This window comes from Ptychodera flava, chromosome 7 (assembly GCF_041260155.1).
Source record: "Ptychodera flava strain L36383 chromosome 7, AS_Pfla_20210202, whole genome shotgun sequence".
NCBI classification, from domain to species: Eukaryota; Metazoa; Hemichordata; class Enteropneusta; family Ptychoderidae; genus Ptychodera; species Ptychodera flava.
The window spans coordinates 881,855-904,521 of record NC_091934.1 but is presented as its reverse complement, the minus strand read 5'-3'; the positions used below and the strand labels follow the sequence as shown (position 1 = coordinate 904,521).

General features: G+C 36.6%; 1 protein-coding gene across 16 annotated transcripts in view; it reads right to left on the bottom strand.

Moving 5' to 3' along the window:
- Positions 1-22,667, bottom strand: part of LOC139137831 (kinesin-like protein KIF1A) — a 668,091-nt gene that overhangs the window by 290,384 nt on the left and 355,040 nt on the right. For 10 of the 16 annotated variants that reach the window (XM_070706099.1, XM_070706106.1, XM_070706100.1 and 7 more), the window contains 3 exons: positions 17,840-17,945; positions 15,138-15,318; positions 13,792-13,882 (listed from right to left, as the gene is read on the bottom strand). In XM_070706099.1, coding sequence (XP_070562200.1) covers positions 13,792-13,882; positions 15,138-15,318; positions 17,840-17,945 — 378 coding nt within the window. The remainder of the gene's footprint in view (positions 1-13,791; positions 13,883-15,137; positions 15,319-17,839; positions 17,946-22,667) is intronic. The other 6 variants (XM_070706101.1, XM_070706102.1, XM_070706108.1 and 3 more) reach the window with 1 other exon arrangement.

The window sequence follows — 22,667 nt, the reverse complement described above, 5'->3', positions numbered from 1 at the left end:
TGCCCCCAAATTGAACCGGCGACTCATGTTGGGTACATCTCTTTCCATTCTCTTGCCATTCCATGGCAGAGGTGGCACGGCGAGTGGGTCTTTTGTGTGGCCAAAGTGCAGTTCTTTTGTTATGGCGATGGAGACGGCATCCGGGTCAATTGTTGCTGACTGACGTTGCGGTGCGCAGTTCCCAATGAAGCCGATGTTAGCACCATGGGCGAGGTTGTGGATGAGGCTGGCTGTGGCTTGTTTGTTTGTTACCAACTCTCTGATATCAAATTTTCCACCCCTTGGTATTGACCATGTTTATATAAAGAGCTATAAGGGCCAGCTGGCAGGAAATGTAAAGTAGGCAGTGTTGTCCTTAGAAGCCGGGTGCCGGGTAAATAACCCGGCTGTTTTGCATTTTTTCCCGGCTACTTTTAACGTAAGTAGATTATTTTTATAGACCTGTAATTTCGGGATTGCACTGCCAGCTGTTAGACGGCACACGTACGATTAGCAGTTTCGCGACCCTTTTCCCCGCATGGAACTGCAGAAACATAAAACAGTTTCTAAATACCCGTTTGTGGCTTTTTGAGTCCGATCTTTTATTTGTTAAATAGTGTGATTGGCTGATGGACGCGTCTATGGTGTTGTCTTTGTAACGAGCAGTGTAATTGGTTTGATTAGTATGAAGTCATCTTAGGTCATTTTTAACGATAGCGTAAAATGAAATGTGGCGTCGGCCACCGGCACCTTGCCGATGGAATATTTTTTCCCGAAGAAAGCCCGTTCGAAAGCTATACTTGATTCCAACAATACATTTAGTTTATGTATAAAAAACTTCAATTTCGCTAAATTTGTAGAGAGAAAAAAGCGCCGAAAAGATGTGATTTTGATCGACTATTCGAAGTTCATGACGCAGCTAGTTTTCCTCCGCCGCGCTGGCTGCCAACGGTCAGTACGAGTATGATCTTCTCAACAAATCAAGTTATTCTCAGAGCAATAGCGACGCATTTTCTAGATTTAAAAACAATGAGCTAGAACTGAATTTTTTAGAACCAACTGTTTATTTGAATGGGTATTTTTTCATTGATTATTTTTACGTACTAGAATCCACGGTCACAGGCATGTGTGTTGCCGACCGTTGCCGACCGGCGCATCATCGTCACGCCTCACGGCTTCACTGTGGCGCTGATCCCCTGGGTTCAATTTCACTGCGCCTCTCCATGTTCTCCATGTTGGGTTGCCCGATAGTGTATTTTGATGGACTCTCTGAATCATTTTTTCACGGACTTGTGGAGCAAATTTGAAGACAAGCGACCTAGCGGCCGATATAGCTCCGCTGTGTTTATGTAGAGAATAACTATTTTTTACACATGTTGATGAGGAAGGTGGAAATCTTTGAAAGCTCAATGCAGAGGCCAGAAAAAAGTGGCTAAAATAAGCTGCAAAAATACCCAATTGAAGATTTCATCATACTTTGAATATATCACATCGGATCATCCCTAAGAACATGTCAACCAAAGCTATCTAATGAGTAGTTTTTTGAGAATAAAATTTTCTGACCAAAAATGGCAACAATTGCCCCAAAAAATGAAATTCCAGATTTCATCATAATTTCAAGAGATCAAATTTAGTTCATAACTTCATCTATGGAAACCTGTATACCAAATTTCAAAGCTGTTAGACCAGTACTTTTTTTGAGAAACACATTTTTTGACCAAAAATGGGAAAAATTGCCCCAAAAATTCAAAATTGCAGATTTCATCTTTATTTTTTAATAAATATCATTTCGGATCATCTATAGAAACCTGTATACCAAATTTCAAAGCTATCGGATGAGTAGTTTTGGAAATACACGTTTTGACCAAAAAATAGCAAAAATTGCCCCCGAAATACAAAATTACAGATTTCATCAGAAATTCATTATATATTACTGAACTCATCTGTAGAAACCTGTATACCAAATTTCAAAGCTATCAGACCAGTAATTTTTGAGAAACACATTTTTTGACCAAAAATGGCAAAAATTGCCCCAAAAATACAAAATTGCAGATTTCATCACAATTTCAATAAATATCATGTAGTTTATCTGTAGGAACCTGTATACCAAATTTCAAAGCTATCAGATAAATAGTTTTGGAAATACACATTTTTTGACCAAAAATGGCAAAAATTGCCCCAAAAATACAAAATTGCAGATTTCATCAAAAATTCAATATATATTACTTAGTTCATCTATAGAAACGTGTATACCAAATTTCAAAACTATTAGACCAGTACTTTTTGAGAAATACATTTTTTGACCAAAAATGGCAAAAATTGCCTTAAAAATGCAAATTTGCATATTTCTGCACAATTTGAACAAATCTGAAATAGATCATCCCTAGGGACATATGTACCAAATATCAAAGCTATCTGACTGGTAGTTTTGAAGAAGAAGATTTTTAAAGATTTTTTTTACCAAAAGTGACAAAAATTGCCTTAAAAATACAAATATGCAAATTTCACCACGATTTGAACAAATCTGACTGAAGTCACCCTAAGTAAACTGCATATTAAATTTCAAAGCAATCGGACAAGCGGTTTCAGAGAAGAAGATTTTTTTACCAAAAACACCAAAAATTGCCCCAAAAATACAAATATGCAAATTTCACCACGATTTGAACAAACTTAAGTGTGGTCACCCCAAGTGAACTGCACATAAAATTTCAAAGCAATTGGACTTGCAGTTTCAGAGGAGAAGGCAATTGTTGACGGACGACGACGACGACGACGGACGACGGACGACGGACGACGACGGACGACGACGGAAAATCAACCTATTTGATAAGCTCCGCGTCGCTGACAGCGGAGCTAAAAAAAGAGTTGTTTCCTTCCGACGCCATGCTGCATATCTGCTTTGATCAAATTAGGGGACAGCTTCGCCGCTCGCGCCGCATGCAGGTTCGAGGTCTGGCATGCGAGACTAAGTCGCGGAGAGTGCTTTCGCAACTATTATTGTTTGCGTATTATAACTCATAATAAAAAAAAATGCGTCGAGACTCAATCCAATGCGTAATATTATTACACATTGGATCGACTCTCTACGCATTTTTTCATTGTTATGAGTTTTCGATATACGCATTTTTTTTGCGTAAATGCGAACATGTGACAGTGAATTATCTTACCGATGTTTTTTAAACAACAGCGAATGTGTTTTATTAGAATACTGTCGGTATTTGAATTTTCAAACCTCATTTTGGGAAATGAGCAATGAAATGAGCAGACTGCAGGAGATTTAAGATTAAATGTTAAATCTTCAATGCAAATAAAACCATAAGTGTGTCATAAATAATACAAATAAAACAAAATCATGTTTGTTTGTTTTGTTGTATGTGAGCCACGTCTAAGACACACAACAAAAGTACTGTTTCAGTCTCAGCCAAATGTCACCTCAGATGCCACCAGAGAACACCATTTCCACTCCAAAATTTCGTTTTTCGCCTTGCGAGAGGGGGGACACCCCCTCTCGCGGCTCTCCCCCCCTCGTTCGCTACGCTCACTCGCCCCTCGGTAGCTTCGCTCCGTCGCAGTCCACCCGGCTACTTTTAGATATAAGGACAACACTGAGTAGGTGAGCTATTTTAAACCTTGGGGATTTTTTTAATTGCTATCAGTGTTGTCATTGGAATATAAAAAGCACTTGAGTTAGTTACAGATAGTGAAATGTCTTCGAGTGTTGGGGTGATAGAATTAATCTGGATCAAAATTTCTTATCAGGTCTTGTAGTATTACATGGAAGAGTCTGCAATGAAAAAATTAACCTCACCTTTGTTTTCTGGATCAAATTTCACTACAAATTAATACTCAATATGACAAAATTATGTTCAGAGCCTTAACCACTGTCTCACTAGGTATAGGTCATTCAAGAACACAGACTGATAAAATGACCTAAATTATTCAAATTTGGGGGTTTCCCAACACTTTGAGCAGAAGATTTATCTAAGTGATAACATTTTTGGGATTTTAAAACCAAATTACAAAGCTATCAGACAAGTAGTTTTTGAGAACAAGTTTTCTTAACCGAAAATGACAAAATTGTATTTAAAATACATTTTGTTGACTGAAAATGACAAAATTGTCTTAAAAATACAAATTTGCATATTTCAGGACAATTTCCAAATATCCAACTATTGTCATCCCTGGGCATCTGTACATCAAATGTAAAAGCTGTCTGTCCAGTAGTTATAAAGAAAAAAGATTTTTTATGATTTTGTCGTAATTTCAACAAATTAGAAGGGTAACAACACCCTTGCAAATATCCAACCCAAATTTGAGAGCAATTGGGCCAGACACACATCTGACAGAATAAGTGATGGAAAATTCAAAAGCACGGCATGTCCTCGACGGCAAAACAATGCTAACTAGTTGGGATTTGCTGGTACCCGTTGAGTAGCGTCTACTGAGGCTATTATTCTTCAGTCGTTAGGAGCCTTTCGTACCAAAACGTGTACTGGAGACGAAAGTACCATCACAGCCAAATACATATTTATGAGACATATTTCCATACACATGGAAAAGTTTAAAACATAAAATATCGGACAATAGTGAAAACAAAATGGCATTAATTTGATTCTTCAACTACCATTTAGTCCTTGCATAGTGGGCATGCACAGATGGTAGATTTAGCAAAATTAACTGAAATCAACTAAAAAATCAATTAACCCAGGAAAATGACACGGAGACATGTTTTGGCCGAAATCCAGGGGCGATGGTACATCCAAGCATCGCCACTACCTTTCGCCCCGAGGCCACTCACACATTTGAGTGACCTCAGGGGAGGGCAGCGCCGGTTAGCGGGATGCAAGTACTGCCCTGGCGGGGGTATTGAGGTGTCGCAGCGGCCCGGATGGCAGTACGGGTCCCTCAGGGGATCCCACCGCACATCGGGCAACATGTTACCGGGCACCCACGTCAGGCCCATGACAGTATCCCCATACAACTTTATTACGTGATAAACTGATGAAACACAGAAATCGATACAGTTCTCTTTGCATGTGATGTACTGTCTTGCAGTGAAGAAAGTCAGACTCTGCATTTTTTTTCAGTGGAGGGTGGGTGGGAGTTTTGTGAGGTGAACTTGAGCGTGGCAAATGTTAAAATGGCTGAAGTGCAGGGTTGATTGACCATGGATTGATATGTGGGTAATGACTCAGCTGAGATGACACAAATAATTTAGATAACAGTGATTGAGGAAAAGAGGTGGCGATTAGGTTACGTCTGGAGTACACAAAGTAAGTCGTAAGACAAAGTGATGTGTGGTGACCTATACAGGCCCGTGGTCCTGGTCTCTGTGCCATTCACCGAAGTTAACCATGATTATAGCAATGCTATAATCCACTAAACATAGGGCCAAAGTCCCTGAAGCTACTATAGACATGGATACAAAATTAAGTATTTCCTGACTGTATGAAAGTATCTCACTAAGGTCGTCCTAGCGACCTGTAAACCAAATATTAAAGCTGTCTGACCAGCGGTTTTGAAAAAACAAGCAACTCAACAGAGCTCTGCTGTGTTATGTAGAGAACAAGTCATCGTAGAAGACACAGTCCCCACTTGTTAATGGGTACTTTGATTACAAATCCTCAGAGAGGATAGAGTCCTCTTCATGAATTTGGTCTGTGACGTCCTTTTACTAGGTTCGAATAAAATCAGTGAATAAAATCGGTTGAGACGTGCCCTAGTTTTGGCTAAGGACATGAAAAAATAGTAACAAAATGGCTGCTATGCAGCCATATTGCATCATATCATGAAACAAATTGACTTACATATGTACGACATAGATTAATGTCCTTGTACCAACTTTGAATAAAATCGGTTGAGATATGCCTGAGTTATGGCTCTGTACATGAAAAAATCAAAAAAAAATGGCCACACAGCAGCCATATTGGATCGTATCACAAAAAATTTTTACGTGCATATGTATGACATAAGTCAATCTCCTTGTACCAACTTTGAATAAATTTGCTTGATACATATCTGAGTTATGGTTCTGTACATGAAAAAATCGTAACAAAATGGCCGCCTGGCAGCCATATTGGATCGTATGACAAACCAAATTGACGTGCATGTCTATGACATTGGTCAATGTCCTTGTACCAACTTTGAATAAAATCGGTTGAGACGTGTCTGAGTTATGGCTCTGTACATGAAAAAATCATAACAAAATGGCCGCCTGGCGGCAATATTGGATCGTATCACAAAACAAATTGCCGTGCACAGCTATGACATTTGTCAATAAGCTTGTACCAACTTTGAATAAAATCGGTTCAAACGTGCCTGAGTTATGGCTCTGTACATGAAAAAATCGTAATAAAATGGCCGCCTGGCGGCCATATTGGATCGTATCACAAAACAAATCGACGTGCATATGTATTACATAGGTCAATGTCCTTGTACCAACTTTGAATAAAATCAGTTGAGATATGCCTGAGTTATGGCTCTGTGATTGAAAAAATAGTAATAAAAATGACGAAAAATGGAAAAAAAATTCCATAACCAGATATGAACTGAAAATGCTCACGTGTTTCGTTATATATTGCAGTTATGTGTAAATTTTAACCTTTGCCACATGTTTGCAACTTCATTGAAAATATTATGATCAACGTAATGAACAATAATCACCGCCGATTAGGTCATGAAGTATACAAATATGTAATTAGCTAAAATAAAAATATTAAAGTTCTTTGACTGCTGTCATTGTATCACCACTTTATATAGCAAGTGTAATTACCGTTGGCCAAGTCCTTCAAGCCATATATGCAGAGCTGTGAAAGCTCATTAGACATGCAAATTATAAATTAGCTGACATGAAAATGTGAAATGACTTTTGATATTGTTTTAACCTGCTATAATCATTAATGTACATAGCATGTTTTGCCAACTTTGATCAAGTAAATCCAGTATATATCCCTAATAAGCAAAGTTCATTAAATATGTAAATTAGGAATTGGCTTCAGTAAAAATGCTTAATGATTTTCAACAATGTTGTATCATGGTATCTGCAATATATGTAGCAAGTTTTGTCAACTTTGGTCAAGTTGATTCAGATATATATCTCTACTTAGGAAAGTTTATTTAATATGCAAATTAGGAATTGGATGATGAGAAAATGCTTAATGACTTTCAATAATATTGTATTATAGTGTCTTTAATGTACATAGCAAGTTTCATCAATTTTGATCAAGTCAGTTCAGATATATATCCCTAATTATGAAAATTCATTTAATATGCAAATTAGGAATTGGCTGAAGTAAAAATGTTTTTTGATTTTCAATAATATTAAATCACCGTATCTTTGATGTATATAGCAAGTTTCAACAACTACAATCAAGTTCATTCAGATATATATCCCTAATTTGGAAAGTTTATTAAATATGCAAATTGGGAATTGGCTGAAGTAAAAATGTTTAATGACTTTCAAATATGTTGTATCATAGTAGCTTGAATACATGTGGCAAGTTTCATCAAGTTTGGTCCAGTCAATTTAAATATATATCTCTAATTAGCAAAGTTCATTAAATATGTAAATTAGGAATTGGCTGCAGTTAAAACGCTTAATAACTTTCAATAATGTTAAATCATAGTATCTTTAATATACATACCAAGTTTGGTCAATTTTGATTCAGTCAAATCAGACATATATCCCTAATTAGGAAAGTTCATTAAATATGCAAACTAGCAACTATCTTTCATGTCACCCCTTAACGGTTCCCACTGCTGATATATCTTGGTGTGATCAACATTTGTAGCAAATCTCATGAAATTGTGTGTAGTTGTTTTTAATAAATAACCGGTTTTTCTTTCTAAAATCATTAATTATGCAAATGAGCAAAAAGTATGCAAGCCACACCCACCAAAAACTAATCAGTTCTTGCCATTTACTAACTGAATCTATGTACCAGATTTGATTCTGATCAGATAAGCCGTTTTTGAGATATCGGACCAACAGACAGACAGACAGAAAGACAGACAGTCAGACAGACAGACGGACAGACACATGGACACACAGACAGACAGACATCGCTGCGACATATGCTCACGTGTGTAAACACGTGAGCAAAAAATACAGATTTGCATATTTCATCACAATTTTAACAAATCTAAGTTGGGTTATCCCTAGGGACCTGTATACCAAAAAACAAAGCTGTCTGACTGTCTGTCTGGTTATGAAAAAGAAGATTTTTTACCAAAAACGCCTTTTTTGGTGCTAATTTGCATATTTTCAACAATATCAAAAATTAATAAAAAGAGTTTCTCAAAATCATATATTTTATCCACACAACAAATATAAAAATCAGTAATTACTGGAGTTCTCAAGATATTTGAGTGGGCGGACGCCTCACAAACGGACATACATACATACATACATACATCAGGGTTCTCCACTGGGGGTTTTTGAGGGGCGGCCCGCCCCTCTGTTTTTGGTGACCGCACCTCTAGCTAATGTGCCGCCCCTGCAATTGGAAATGCCGCCCCTTTGTTTCTGATGGAAATGAAGCTCGTAGTTGTCAATTTATTAGTGAGCAACTTGTGTACCTGCCGTGATTAAAATGTACAGTACAAATGGTAGGTCGTTCAAACTTCGTAATCTTAATGGTGACACTTGGTCGTGGCAAATGGAAATCGTTTAACACTTTCTTTTTTGAAGCGGAGTTTGTCAAAGTACCGATCTGATCAAACACGTGTATCCATAAAATCATTGCTTGGTCCTGTTCTGCTACGCGCACGCTGCAGCTATGGGGGACTCCGCGAAGTCTACAGTCGTGCAATTTCAAAGGATTTGAACTTCAAAGGTGTTAATACAGACGCAATTTGCTGGTGCACAAAAAAGTTTTTCTACAGCGTACATGAAATTCTCACAGCGAACTGCTATGCATGATCAATCGAAAGTTATTACTGGGTCTCGCTTTGGCTCCAGCAGTCCGTACTAAATGGAATCTTCCAGTCTTTATAGCCAATCAGCAATCTTGTACTATACGGAAATATTTGTCTATGCTCATAATGCTAAGGCTTCGTTGCTGAGTGTACTTGCGCTATGAAATATACCTTTCTATTGGACAAAGGTACTTTCCCTATCAGCTGTACAGAGATGTCAAAATGGCGGCTGTTTCAATAGCTGCCGTCGCGGCTATTGATAGCGTTCCGATCTGTGCATATTGTTTAGCACTAGAAGTTCAGCTTACGCAGACTACCGATAGGTAGGAGACGATGTGGTTTGAACTGCTTATGCATGCAAAACTGTGAAATCGCGGAAGGCTTTTCTGAATAACCATGCGTCGGGCGGGAGACATGGTTTCCGTGTTGGAAGTTGTGCACAGCTCCGTATACTACGTTTGCAATAGGAGTTCACCGGTACCACAATTCAACTCTTACTCGGTATTAGCTCCATGATACAGCGACCAGAATTGTATAAAGATGGTTTTAGCTTTACATTTAGCCCTTTCAATTACTGTTTCCAACTGTTTGCAAATCGGCCGACGATGGGATACACGCGTTTGTCTACCCATAGACGTCCATAGTCTGGTCTACCGTATGTCCACGCTTACTTTGGAGATCAGAAGGTTCATTCGCCTTTGATCATAAACAGTCAAGGGGAAGACTCATTTCCTTTAATGTTTCAAAGTGTTATTTGTTAAAACTATAATTACTTGAAACGGAGGGTCAGCAAGTTGAGAGAAAGCTATTACTTATGTCTTTGTTCAATTGTTAGAGAATACCGTGATTAAAAAAAAAATAAAGACGATTGTTTTGAAGTAATGTGCAGTCCTCATTCATCCTGATAACAACAATCCCTGAATAATCTTACCAACATTGGTTCTGGTGGTCGGTCCCTTTTTACCTGATTTTTTCTGACAGAAAGGCAACTACTTTATTAACATGATTCCATCGATCTGGTCTTTAGTCTATGGATATGTCGAAGGCTGTTGCATGTTACTGATAACACTGTATGCTGCATTTTGAAGGTATTGACAGTAATCTTTATCCTTCTGCAGGTCATAGGTTAATTTATGCAAATTGATATGCAAATTATTATGCTAATTAGCCACCCCTCTGACAAAAATTTCCATGGCGAACCCTGTACATACATACATACATACATACATACATACATACATACATACTGACAGTGCACGCCGGACAGCTACCCATCCCAATAGCTTCTATAGACTATATTAGTCTATAGTAGCTAATAAACAAGAGTTAATTACATTCTAATTAAAGTAAACAAGACTTGCTTAAATCAAGATTTTCATCATAAAAAAACAGCACATCTGTCAGGTTATAAAGAATCTTAAGCTGCTTATCTTTTTATCAGTATTTTCATACTATTAACCAAGCACATTTTAACTTTCAAATTAACATTGTAAGTAAGTTCTGTTGAATAAGTTGAGACTGTACGTACTCAGAGAACGCACACAGAAGAGACAAATGTTTGAAACTAAAGAAGTTCAAGGTCATCAAAAGCATCATGTAACACTTTCATTGCACTGTTTACACAGATTGCATAATTGCTATAAATAGCACATGAGGAATCTTACAGCCCAGCTTTACCATAAAAACCCTATCACTTTGACCACTCTTTTAATTGACCACTCTATTTTTTTCCTCAAAAAGTAATTTTATTTATCCTTACCAAGTCAACCATAAATGGAAATTAGAACTTTCTCTATCTCTATTTATTTGACCACCCTATCATGACAAACTATTTGAGCAATTTCTTTTAGATAACATACAGGGCACAATAAATGACGGTTCAGAATATGTCAAAGTTGAGATTCAGGAAAGTTGTTTTAATCCTCCAAGATGGTAAGCATTTCACTATGAACTGTCAAAAAAGTTGAACTTTCTGATAATTCTACACTAAAATTATTTTGGCTTTGATGATTTCCTAATTAATTCAATTATTTAAAATCATATTAATCATTTTTTTCTGGGTGAATTGATAAGGTTTATACAGTACAAGAATTACATACAATGTAAGTCAAATTTTAAAAATACAGATTTGCATATTTCATCACAATTTGAACAAATCTAAGTTGGTTGTCCTTAGGGACCTGTATACCAAATAACTAAGCTGTCTGACCAGCGGTTATGAAGATGATTTTTCACCAAAAACGCCTTTTTTGGCATTAATTTGCCTATTTTCAACAATATCAAAAAATTAAAAAAACAGTTTCTCAAAATCATATTTTTCATCTACACAACAAATATCAAATCAGTAAGTACTGCGGTTCTCAAGATATTTGAATGGACGGACACCTCACAAACGGACATACATACATACATACATACATACATACAGACTGACGACGGACGCCGGACGGATACCCATCCCAATAGCTTCTGTAGACTATAGTCTATAGTAGCTAAAAATGGATATGAACATTTCTGATAACATTTCAACTAAACGAACAACCATGCCAAACATCAAAATGATCAAATCCGTGGTTTTGAGGACAAATCAAAAATAGTGACAATATCACTGTTCGCTCTCATATAGTTATCAAAACAAGTCAACAATTGTATGAAACATGGACATACATATACAGACAGACTGACATACACAGACTGGCACAGAGTGATGACATTGACCCCAAGTGTGCCTTGGCCCATGGAGAGTGATAAAGACATTACAAACAGCTGAATGTAATGATAAAATAGTTAAGTATAGGCCTATACAGGCACTGAGAGTGAATATGTTACAGCAATTTGATTAGTTTCTTTTCCTTTCTACTTCTGTGATAATATTTAAGACAATCAATCTGCAGGGCAGTTTATGTATTGACAAATATGTTATCTTTTACAAGCACACAGTAAACTGTCCTTGATTTTTCATTTACAATATTTGACATAGACTGAAATACATAACATGCAACCAATGTTTACACTTTGCCCATACACCAGATACATGGAGAAATTTCAACATATAATCATCAACTCAGAAACCCTACAGGAAAAAGTAAACATTGTTTTCTTCCAGAACAGCTGGTACATCCACATCTGGAACAACTTACAAACTTAACCAATTACACAAGGATGATGACACAAGAGATAAAGTTAAACTGTGGTGAAATTGACTATTCCTTTTAAATCCTTACCTAAATTGACATCTTAAACTAAAATACACTGCATGGTTAATTGTGCACAAAAATACATCAGGGTGGACCATTTGATAAGGGATGGTGTCTGGAAGATCGATGAGGTACATAATCTTTTTTATCCGATCCATTGTACATTCTTTTTTCCCCACTCTCCCACCTTTTCTTTTTGTCAAACCTTCTCTGGCTGAATTTTTTATTGGCATTTGTTTGGAATTTATTCAAAATCTGCCAGGATTTTTTTTACTGCATTTCAACACCAAATACAGTTTACCATATCAAATGCTTACTAAATCACCACATTATATACTCTTAGTTCCAGTAGGTATAAAATTACCAAAAAAATTCTTAAAAATACAAAATGAAAGATATCCCAGTAAAACTGACAGTTTCGCAAAGTTGCCCCAAAAATTCAAAATTCCGGATTTCAACTTAATTTCAATATATCTTATTAACAAAAACCCTAAGGACCGGTTTACTAAATATCAAAGCAATCAGACAGGTGGATTTTGAAAAAACAAGTTTTTTGACCAAAAATGAGAAAAATTGCCCCCCAAAATACAAAATTGCAGATTTCATCCTAATTTTAAATATATCTAATTAACATAAACCCTAGGAACCTGTACACTAGATATCAAAGCTACCAGATCAGAAGTTTTAGGAGAAAACATTTTTGACCAAAAAAGGCAAAAATTGCCCCAAAAATAAAAAAAAATTGCCAGTTTCAACATACTTTCAATATCATTATATTGAGATTAATCTTGGATACCTATATACCAAATACATGTATCAAAGCTATCAAATCAGCAGTTTTTGGATTAAAAATTTTTTTATCAAAAATTGGTAAAATTGCCCCAAAATTACAAATATGACAATATCAATACAATTTGTACAAGCATGACTGAGGTCATTCTGAGGAACATGAATATTAATTTTCATAGCAATCAGACAAGCGATTTCAGAGAACAAGATTTTTTGACTAAAAACGGAAAAAATACCCTAAAAATACAAACATGCAAATTTCATCCCAATTTTTGCACACATAATTTAGAATACCTAAAGAATTCTGCATACCAAGTTTCAACCAAATCTACTTCCATTACTTGCCAATATGTATACGTGCCGCCCAATGGGGTGGGTATTTCAGCAACTTGGTCTAAAATGGGGGTATCAATTCACAGTAAACCAGGGTCTAAAATGGGGTCGATTTTTGAGTGCCAAAACAAGAACAAATTCCAACTGTCAGTTCCCGTCTTCCTAGCACAGGGTTTTGAGCTGCACTCAATAAGCATCGATATCTTTTTGTGTGGCAGGGGAACCATTAAAGAGACCCCCTGGCTTTAGCCAAAATAAATACAGACTTTGTTTTAAAACACTGTCACTAATTGGTCAGAACTCCATATATGGAAGAAATTTGCCCAATAGAAAATATCGAAACAAAGTGGCTCTACTACTACTATCATAACAGGTTTACCATGGGAAAACTAGCAGTGCCCCCCCCCCACCCCCCCCCCACCCCCGGGCAAATCTACTACTATCATCATCCCTGGATTTCTGCCAAACCCTGTCTCTATGTCAGTTCTTTGCATAAAAGGTAGAAAATGGTCTAAGCCACTACCACTGATATATCAGGTTGAGATTGATGTTTAAATATTCATAATTTTGTACTTACATTCTGCACATGATAAAATCCTAATGGTGGACCTGTTGCAGAATTCTTCAGCGGTTCAGTGGAGAAAGCTTCATCATGACGATGTAGAAAACTGAAAAAAGTTGAGATATTTAAACATTAAGTGAGTAACTCTAATGAGTCACTCTATGAGTCACTCTAATATTGAAAGCAATGCTTGGAAATACAAGTGAAACAAATTTTTGACCAAAAGTGATAAAAATTACTTTCAAAATACAAATTTGCATATTTCTGCACAATTTGAACAATCTAATATTGGGCATTCTTTTCGGACCTATATCCCGCATATCAAAGCTGTCAGACAAGCAGTTATAAAGAAGATTTTTAATGAATGAATTTTGATCAAAAATGACAAAAATTGCCATAAAAATGCAAATTGGCATATTTCATCACAGTTTTGTGAAGGAGAAGAACATTTTTACCCAAAAAAGCAAAATTAGCCTCAAAAATACAAATTTGCATATTTCATCACAATTTGAAATCTATTGAAGGTCATTGCTGCGCTGGGGACCTGTACTCCAAATTCATTGCTGGGGACCTGTACTCTAAATATTAAAGAAATCGGACAGGCGGTTTTCAAGAAGAAGCAGCTTTGAATGTAAAAAGTTTACAGACGCCAAAAGCTGAATGCAGCTACACATCCACCTTTGCAAAGCTAAAAATGGTTGTTCCAAATCCCCGATACCCCTTCACACAAAATATCAAAATGCAGCACTTATCAAGTTATCACAGAGGATGGACAGACAGGAAGGTATACAGACACAAACAGGAAGTGGTCAAATATCATATATACCATCTTGTGGGGTACATTGTCATAATGTATGATAATGGTAGCTAAAAAATTTTAATATTTTTGACAGCTAATTAGTGCCTGACTTTGCATTGTGGACTGGCCAAAGTAAATAAGTTACTTTAATTTTGCCCTGAAATCATAAGTTAGAGATAATGTAGCAGATCACATTTCACCTTAAATTATCTGGTGAAACTAGTTGACAATTCATGGCATCACACTAATTTTCCACAAGACTACGCAGTCCCTCTATTTAATGCAATATATTGCATGCAAATGAATCCTTGACTGACTGGTTGAAGAAATGGGGAAATCCTAAGAAAGAACAGTTCAGTGGATGCTACTCTGCAGGGCCCTCTAAATAATATCAGATTTCCAGCTTTTGAGAAAAATATTTTTACAGTTTTATTTTACACAAGCTCATATGCATATTTTTGGCCCAACCACATGGCTGGACATATACATTTGCTTTGTTATGCCTATTTTCTAGAACACTAATTTTTAGAAGACTTACTTGAAGAACTATCAGAGGACTTACTTGAACTGACAAAATATATCTGCATATTCTGTGGATATTCCAGATGCCTGTAGCACAGTAACCCTAAATGTAAATGTTGATCCAATTTTGAGATGGTCTCTTTCAACTCCATCCACAACAGGGACAGTATTTTCTTCTTTGATGCTTCTAGTTTCTGCTTCATCCACTTTCTCTTCTAGCTCTATAATACAAAAGCAATGGCTACATCATCTGTGCTTCAACCATTAAAATTAAATTTATTATTTATACAATGACCTGATCAAGTACACCATCCGTTTGATGCAGACCAGCTCAGACAAGAAATCTCTGTTCCACATGATTAACCTGACCTTTTCTCCTACTTTAACAGATACGGTACACGTGTTGCGATGTAATTATTCCCACCATAAAAATGGTCATTCTCACAGAGAATTATGATAAAAAGGATGAAAATAGGAATATTTCATATATTGAAGGTACAGCTAATAAAGCTTAAAATCATAGATGCTTTCCCTATTCCAAAATGACATACTAGTATTCCCCAAAGTTCACAAGCAATGAAGCAGTTTACGATCTGTTGACCACTGAGTACAGACATCTAATCTTCAATAGTTCGATGCAGTCATAGCAAATTACATTAATCTAAATTGCAACCTTTAAGCTCCATTTTGTTCAAAATAAAGTGGACATCTTTGTTAGTGCAATCTGCAGAAAAGCAACATAGAAAGTGCAAAATTCTACATCATTCACTTGTACAGAAATTTGCGAGAAATTTGTGAGAAATTTGCGAGAAATGGAAACTTTCTCACTGTATTGCAAGAAGTAAGCCAGAATACATAATTTCTCACAATCAAGCTGCGAGAACTGTGCTTTCTGGCTCTGCATCTGCGAGAGATTGAATTCTTGTAATCAATCAGCAAGAACTATGTTTTCTCTCTCTGCATCTGCAAGAAATTGTGAAATTTTTGTGAAATGATTACACAAAAGAATACATGTCTCGCACATGCAGAAGGAGAAAAAAAATTTTCTCGCTGATTGATTGCGAGAATTTAGTTTCTGGCAGATGCTGAGCGAGAAAACACAGTTCTTGCCAGCTGATTGCGAGAAAATTAAGTTCTCGCCAAAAGCAATTGATTGCGAGAAAGTATGTATTCTCGCAAAAGAGCAAGAAAGTGTCCATTTCTCGCAAATTTCTGTACTAGTGATTGACAAATGACAATAAATTTCCTTCATCATATAAGTGGGCCTTCCATAGTATTCACTGCAATCTCACAGTTAAAGTGTAGCACTCGCGCTGCGCATGCTTGTTGAATATTGAATAGTAATTACACGCTGTATTGAAATCAAATTTGATCATGATTTACTTAAATTGGGTTCGGCTACTGTTATCGCTGGACTGTACTTGAGAACACTTACCCATACGCGCGTGTATGCCCACAAACTATCAAATGACCCAGCTCTAGTCTACGACATTGGTAGGAAAGATGAGAGCTTTTATTTCCAGAGGCCCAATGAGTCCAGTAGAGAATAACGCAAGCTACAGAAATCTACAGCACTGCAACAAGAAGAATCTGTTCCATGGTCTGCGTGAACCTCGGTGTCAAGAGAATTGGGTAATGTGACACGCCACACTCGGCTGTGGAGAATCTGACTCAACTACAAAGTTTGCCCCCCCCCCCCGTGAGGTGCAAACGAGAATTCTGAGTACAGGGACCAAGTCAAGCAAAGGACTTGTGTCTAGGTCTTTTTGTGGGGTTATGGATTCAGACCTGCCCGGCAATCAGGAGGTACAACAACTAAGTTAGCCTTGCACCACCGGTAGGCCTACACGAGGCCGTTAGATCACTGTCATGACTGTTGTAGTTACAGGAGCTCTTGACACATCCCTGTAGCCATGTAATTTTTCTGTCAAATGTCGCAAATACTGGCCTAAATAGATATACAATGTTGATCATTTTAGTGATGTTTTATTGCTGTCCTGTACATAGCATTGCGTACAACCAACATGGCCGTGCACGCGATCAAACCCAATTTGTTCACCTTGACTGCGTGCAGTTAACTCAGCGAAATAATGTGCCGAGTGTATTGTCTAAATGTTCATAGCCCTACATAAATAGAAATACACCACTGAAGTTCGTTTCCGATTTTAACATTTTACTGCTGCATGATCTTGAGTCTTACAAAGTGAGAGACCGCTTCCATTTCACTCTGATTGATATTGAGAAGACTTACAAAAAATTTTGTTTATCAACATATAAGTCGTGCATGCGCAACGCGACATCCGCTACACTTTAATGTAGAGCATAAATGCTGTTGATTTTGTCAAGAGTAGACTAATGTCTGAGTTCTAGTCACAAAATCTAAGTCTGAGTCATCTCTGTATGTGTGGGATACTTGACACATGTCAAGTAAACAAAGAAGGATCATATCCCAAGTCACTAGGAAGTAAACATTGCTGCACCAACGAAGAGGAAAGCAACGGAGATCATGATAACTGTAGTGTTTGCCAGTAGTTAAAGCTCTTCTACATCCAATCAAACAGTCATTTCTTGTTCACAAAGAACATTTCTTATTTTGCAAAGTAGCTGATGATTGATAATAACTCCAGATTCCGAGATGAATTTAAAGTTGCTTCATTCAACACTGAAAAATTTAATCATGGACCCTTGAGGACTATGATTGAAAGTTGTGCCTGGCTTGTTTCCTGGAATACTCCATCTCACCTGCAGTTGCATTACCTATATCAGAGTTTTCTCTATGCCCTTCTACAATTCTAACTTCATCCTCTACAACTGTTGGACGACCTGGGTTGGATTGACTTCTCTTTACCTGAAATAATAAGACACTTAATAAATTAAAAATATGAAGCAAAAGACCAAGTTTTTTGAGCTAAAAGTATTTGCAAACCGAAATGCTCGACTTGATATTTCATTTATTTATTTATTTATTTATTTATTTATTTCAAACTCCAACACAGATATGATACAGGTATGATACAGGTTAAAACCAAAAAATCTGCACTTACAGGAGGATTTAAGTGAAGAAACATATAACATGTTGTTACAGACAAGAAAACTAATCACAACAAAGAATACACAAAGCGGACAAAGGATAAAATATCCAAAACCAAAACTGAAAGCAGAAGTATTAAAAATTGGCAGTGATTGATAAAAACTGTTATACGGCCTTGGAATTTGATTAAAAAATAGTGACAACATCACTGTTCGCTCCCATATAGCTATCAAAACAAGTCATCGTTGATGACACAGTCCCCACTTGTTAATCGGTACTTTGATTACAGGTCCTCAAAGAGGATAGAGTCCTCTTCATTAGGTCTGTGATAAAAATACTTTTGAATGAATTCGCTTGATACATGTCTGAGTTATGGTTCAGGACATGAAAAAAATCGTAACAAAATGGTCGCACAGCGGCCATATTGGATCGCATCACAAAACAAATTGATGTGCATAGCTATGACATTGGTCGATGTCCTTGTACCAACTTTGAATAAAATTGGTCAAAACATGCGGATATGCCTGAGAAATGGCTCTGTACATGAAAAAATCGTAATAAAATGGCCGCCTGGCGGCCATATTGGATCGTATCACAAAACAGATTGACGTGCATATGTATGACATAGGTCAATGTCCTTGTACCAACTTTGAATAAAATCGGTTGAGATATGCCTGAGTTATGGCTCTGTACATGAAAAATCGTAATAAAATGGCCGCACAGCGGCCATATTGGATCGTATCACAAAACAAATTGCCGTGCACAGCTATGACATTTGTCAATAAGCTTGTACCAACTTTGAATAAAATCGGTTGAAACGTGCCTGAGTTATGGCTCTGTACATGAAAAAATCGTAATAAAATGGCCACCTGGCGGCCATATTGAATCGTATCACAAAACAAATTGATGTGCATATCTATGACATTGGTCAATGTCCTTGTACCAACTCTGAATAAAATCGGTCAAAACATGCCTGAGTAATGGCTCTGTACATGAAAAAAATCGTAATAAAATGGCCGCCTGGCGGCCATATTGGATCGTATCACAAAACAAATTGATGTGCATATCTATGACATTGGTCAATGTCCTTGTACCAACTCTGAATAAAATCCGTCGAAACATGCCTGAGTAATGGCTCTGTACATGAAAAAATCGTAATAAATGGCCGCCTGGCGGCCATATTGGATCGTATCACAAAACAAATTGACGTGCATCTGTATGACATTGGTCAATGTCCTTGTACCAACTTTGAATAAAATCGGTTGGAACATGCCTGAGTTATGGCTCTGTACATGAAAAAATCGTAATAAAATGGCCGCCTGGCGGCCATATTGGATCGTATCACAAAACAAATTGACGTGCATCTGTATGCCATATGAAGTAATCCTTCTATCAAGTTTGAATGAAATCGCTCTCAGAGATATCTGCGTGAACGGACGGACGCATGCACGCACGCACGGACGCACGCACGCACGCATGCACGGACGCACGCACGGACATGACCAAACCTATAAGTCCCCCCGGACGGTGTCCGTGGGGACTAAAAATACCGTCAAGGACAGTGTGCTCACATTCAGTTTGAATTGGTTCATTCAAGAAATATTTAAATCAGGAAAAACAAGAATGACAAAAGCAAATAAGGTCTCCAACTTAGGTACTGGAGGTCATCTTTAGGAACATGCATATAAACTTCTATAGCAATGGGACAAGCAGATCCTAAATACATAAGCAAATGTCAACAACAAAAACTAGACCGAGAAGGTTTGATAAAAAGAAAAGGTGGGAGTGGGTAAAAAAATGTACAAGGGATCTGGTAAAAAAGTACCTCAGCAATCTTCTAGACCCTACCCCTCCTGAATATCAAATGTTCCATCCCTTAGTATTTACAACCTTGTGGTTGTAAATACAATGTGAGTGTTATCATTCTAACGTACACAGCACTTAAGTTAGTTACAGATGGTGAAATGCCTTCCACTGTGGGCGGTGATTACAACATCTGGAATTATCCTGGATCCAAATTTCTCATCAGTTCTTGTATGTCTTACATAGAAAAGTTGCAAAAATTGGTCTGCAATGAAAAAATTCACCTCTGCTTTGTTATCTGGATCAAATTTTCCTACAAATTGATACCAAATATGACAAAATTATGTTCACAGCCTTCAAAACTGTCTCACAACATATCCTGGGTTGGTGTAGGTCATTTAAGGTCACAAACTGAGAAAATTACCTAAAATATACAAATTTGGGGGTTTCCCAACACTTTGAGCAGAAAATTTCTCTAATAACATCCCTTGGGACTTTATACCAAATTACAAAGCTATCAAACAAGTAATTTTGAGAACAAGTTTTCTTGACCAAAAATGACAATATTGTCTTAAAAATACAAATTTGTATATTTCAGGACAATTTCCACATATCTAACTATTGTCATCTCTGTACGTCTGTGTACCAAATATAAAAGCTGTCTGTCCAGGAGTTTTAAAAAGAAAATTAAGATTTTTTGACCAAAAATGACAATATTGCTCCAAAATAGTAATTTTCCTAATTTTGTCATAATTTCAACAAATTAGAAGAGTAACACCCTCGCAAAGATCCAACCCAAATTTGAGAGCAATTGGGCCGGCGGTTTCAGAGAAGAAGAATTTTTACTGAAAATGAGAAAAATCACCAAAAAATTCAGTAAAAATACAAAATAAAAATATCTTCACAATATTCATAAAACTGTAAAAGGTTCACCTAAGGTACTTGCACACAAATTTTCAAAGCAATCAAAACAGCGGTTCTCGAGATATTAACTCTTGACCATTTTCACATTTTGTAAGCTCATTTGCATAATTTTGGCAATGCAGACTTCATTTGTTCAAAATCCCATCTATAGCCCAGGATGCATCCACACACCAAATACAAAGCTGAAATGTGCAGCGGTTTGCGTGTTTTTGATGTTGACGGACATACTGTACGTACATACATACATACATACATACATACATACATACACACATACATACAGTCGCCATCGACTTCAGCTTATACGATAAACTCACATTGGTATAACCAAATGTGAGCTAACAAGTCAACAATTGTATGAAACATGGACATACATATACAGACAGACTGACATACACAGACTGGCACAGAGTGATGACATTGACCCCAAGTGTGCCTTGGCCCATGGAGAGTGATAAAGATATAACAAACAGCTGAATGTAATGATAAAATAGTTAAGTATAGGCCTATACAGGCACTGAGAGTGAATATGTTACAGCAATTTGATTAGTTTCTTTTCCTTTTCTACTTCTGTGATAATATTTAAGACAATCATTATGCAAGGCAGTTTATGCATTGACAAATATGTTATCTTTTACAAGCACACAGTAAACTGTTCTTGATTTTTCATTTACAATATTTGACATAGACTGAAATACATAACATACAACCAATGTTTACACTTTGCCCATACACCAGATACATGGAGAAATTTCAACATACAATCATCAACTCAGAAACCCTACAGGAAAAAGTAAACATTGTTTTCTTCCAGAACAGCTGGTACATCCACATCTGGAACAACTTACAAACTTAACCAATTACACAAGGATGATGACACAAGAGATAAAGTTAAACTGTGGTGAAATTGACTATTCCTTTTAAATCCTTACCTAACTTGACATCTTAAATTAAAATACACTGCATGGTTAATTGTGCACAAAAATACATCAGGGTGGACCATTTGATAAGGGATGGTGTCTGGAAGATTGATGAGGTACATTATCTTTTTTATCCGATCCATTGTACATTCTTTTTTCCCCACTCTCCCACCTTTTCTTTTGTCAAACCTTCTCTGGCTGAATTTTTTATTGGCATTTGTTTGGAATTTTTTCAAAATCTGCCAGGATTTTTTTACCGCATTTCAACACCAAATACAGTTTACCATATCAAATGCTTACTAAATCACCACACTATATACTCTTAGTTCCAGTAGGTATAAAATTACCAAAAAAATTCTTAAAAATACAAAATGAAAGATATCCCAGTAAAACTGACAGTTTCGCAAAGTTGCCCCAAAAATTCAAAATTCCGGATTTCAACTTAATTTCAATATATCCTTTTAACAAAAATCCTAAGGACCGGTTTACTAAATATCAAAGCAATCAGACTGGTAAATTTTGAGAAACAAATTTTTGACCAAAAATGAGAAAAATTGCCCCCCAAAATACAAAATTGCAGATTTCATCCTAATTTTAAATATATCTAATTAACATAAACCCTAGGAACCTGTACACTAGATATCAAAGCTACCAGATCAGAAGTTTTAGGAGAAAACATTTTTGACCAAAAAAGGCAAAAATTGCCCCAAAAATAAAAAAAAAATTGCCAGTTTCAACATACCTTCAATACATTATATTGAGATTAATCTTAGATACCTGTATACCAAATACATGTATCAAAGCTATCAAATCAGCAGTTTTTGGATTAAAATTTTTTTATCAAAAATTGGTAAAATTGCCCCAAAATTACAAATATGACAATATCAATACA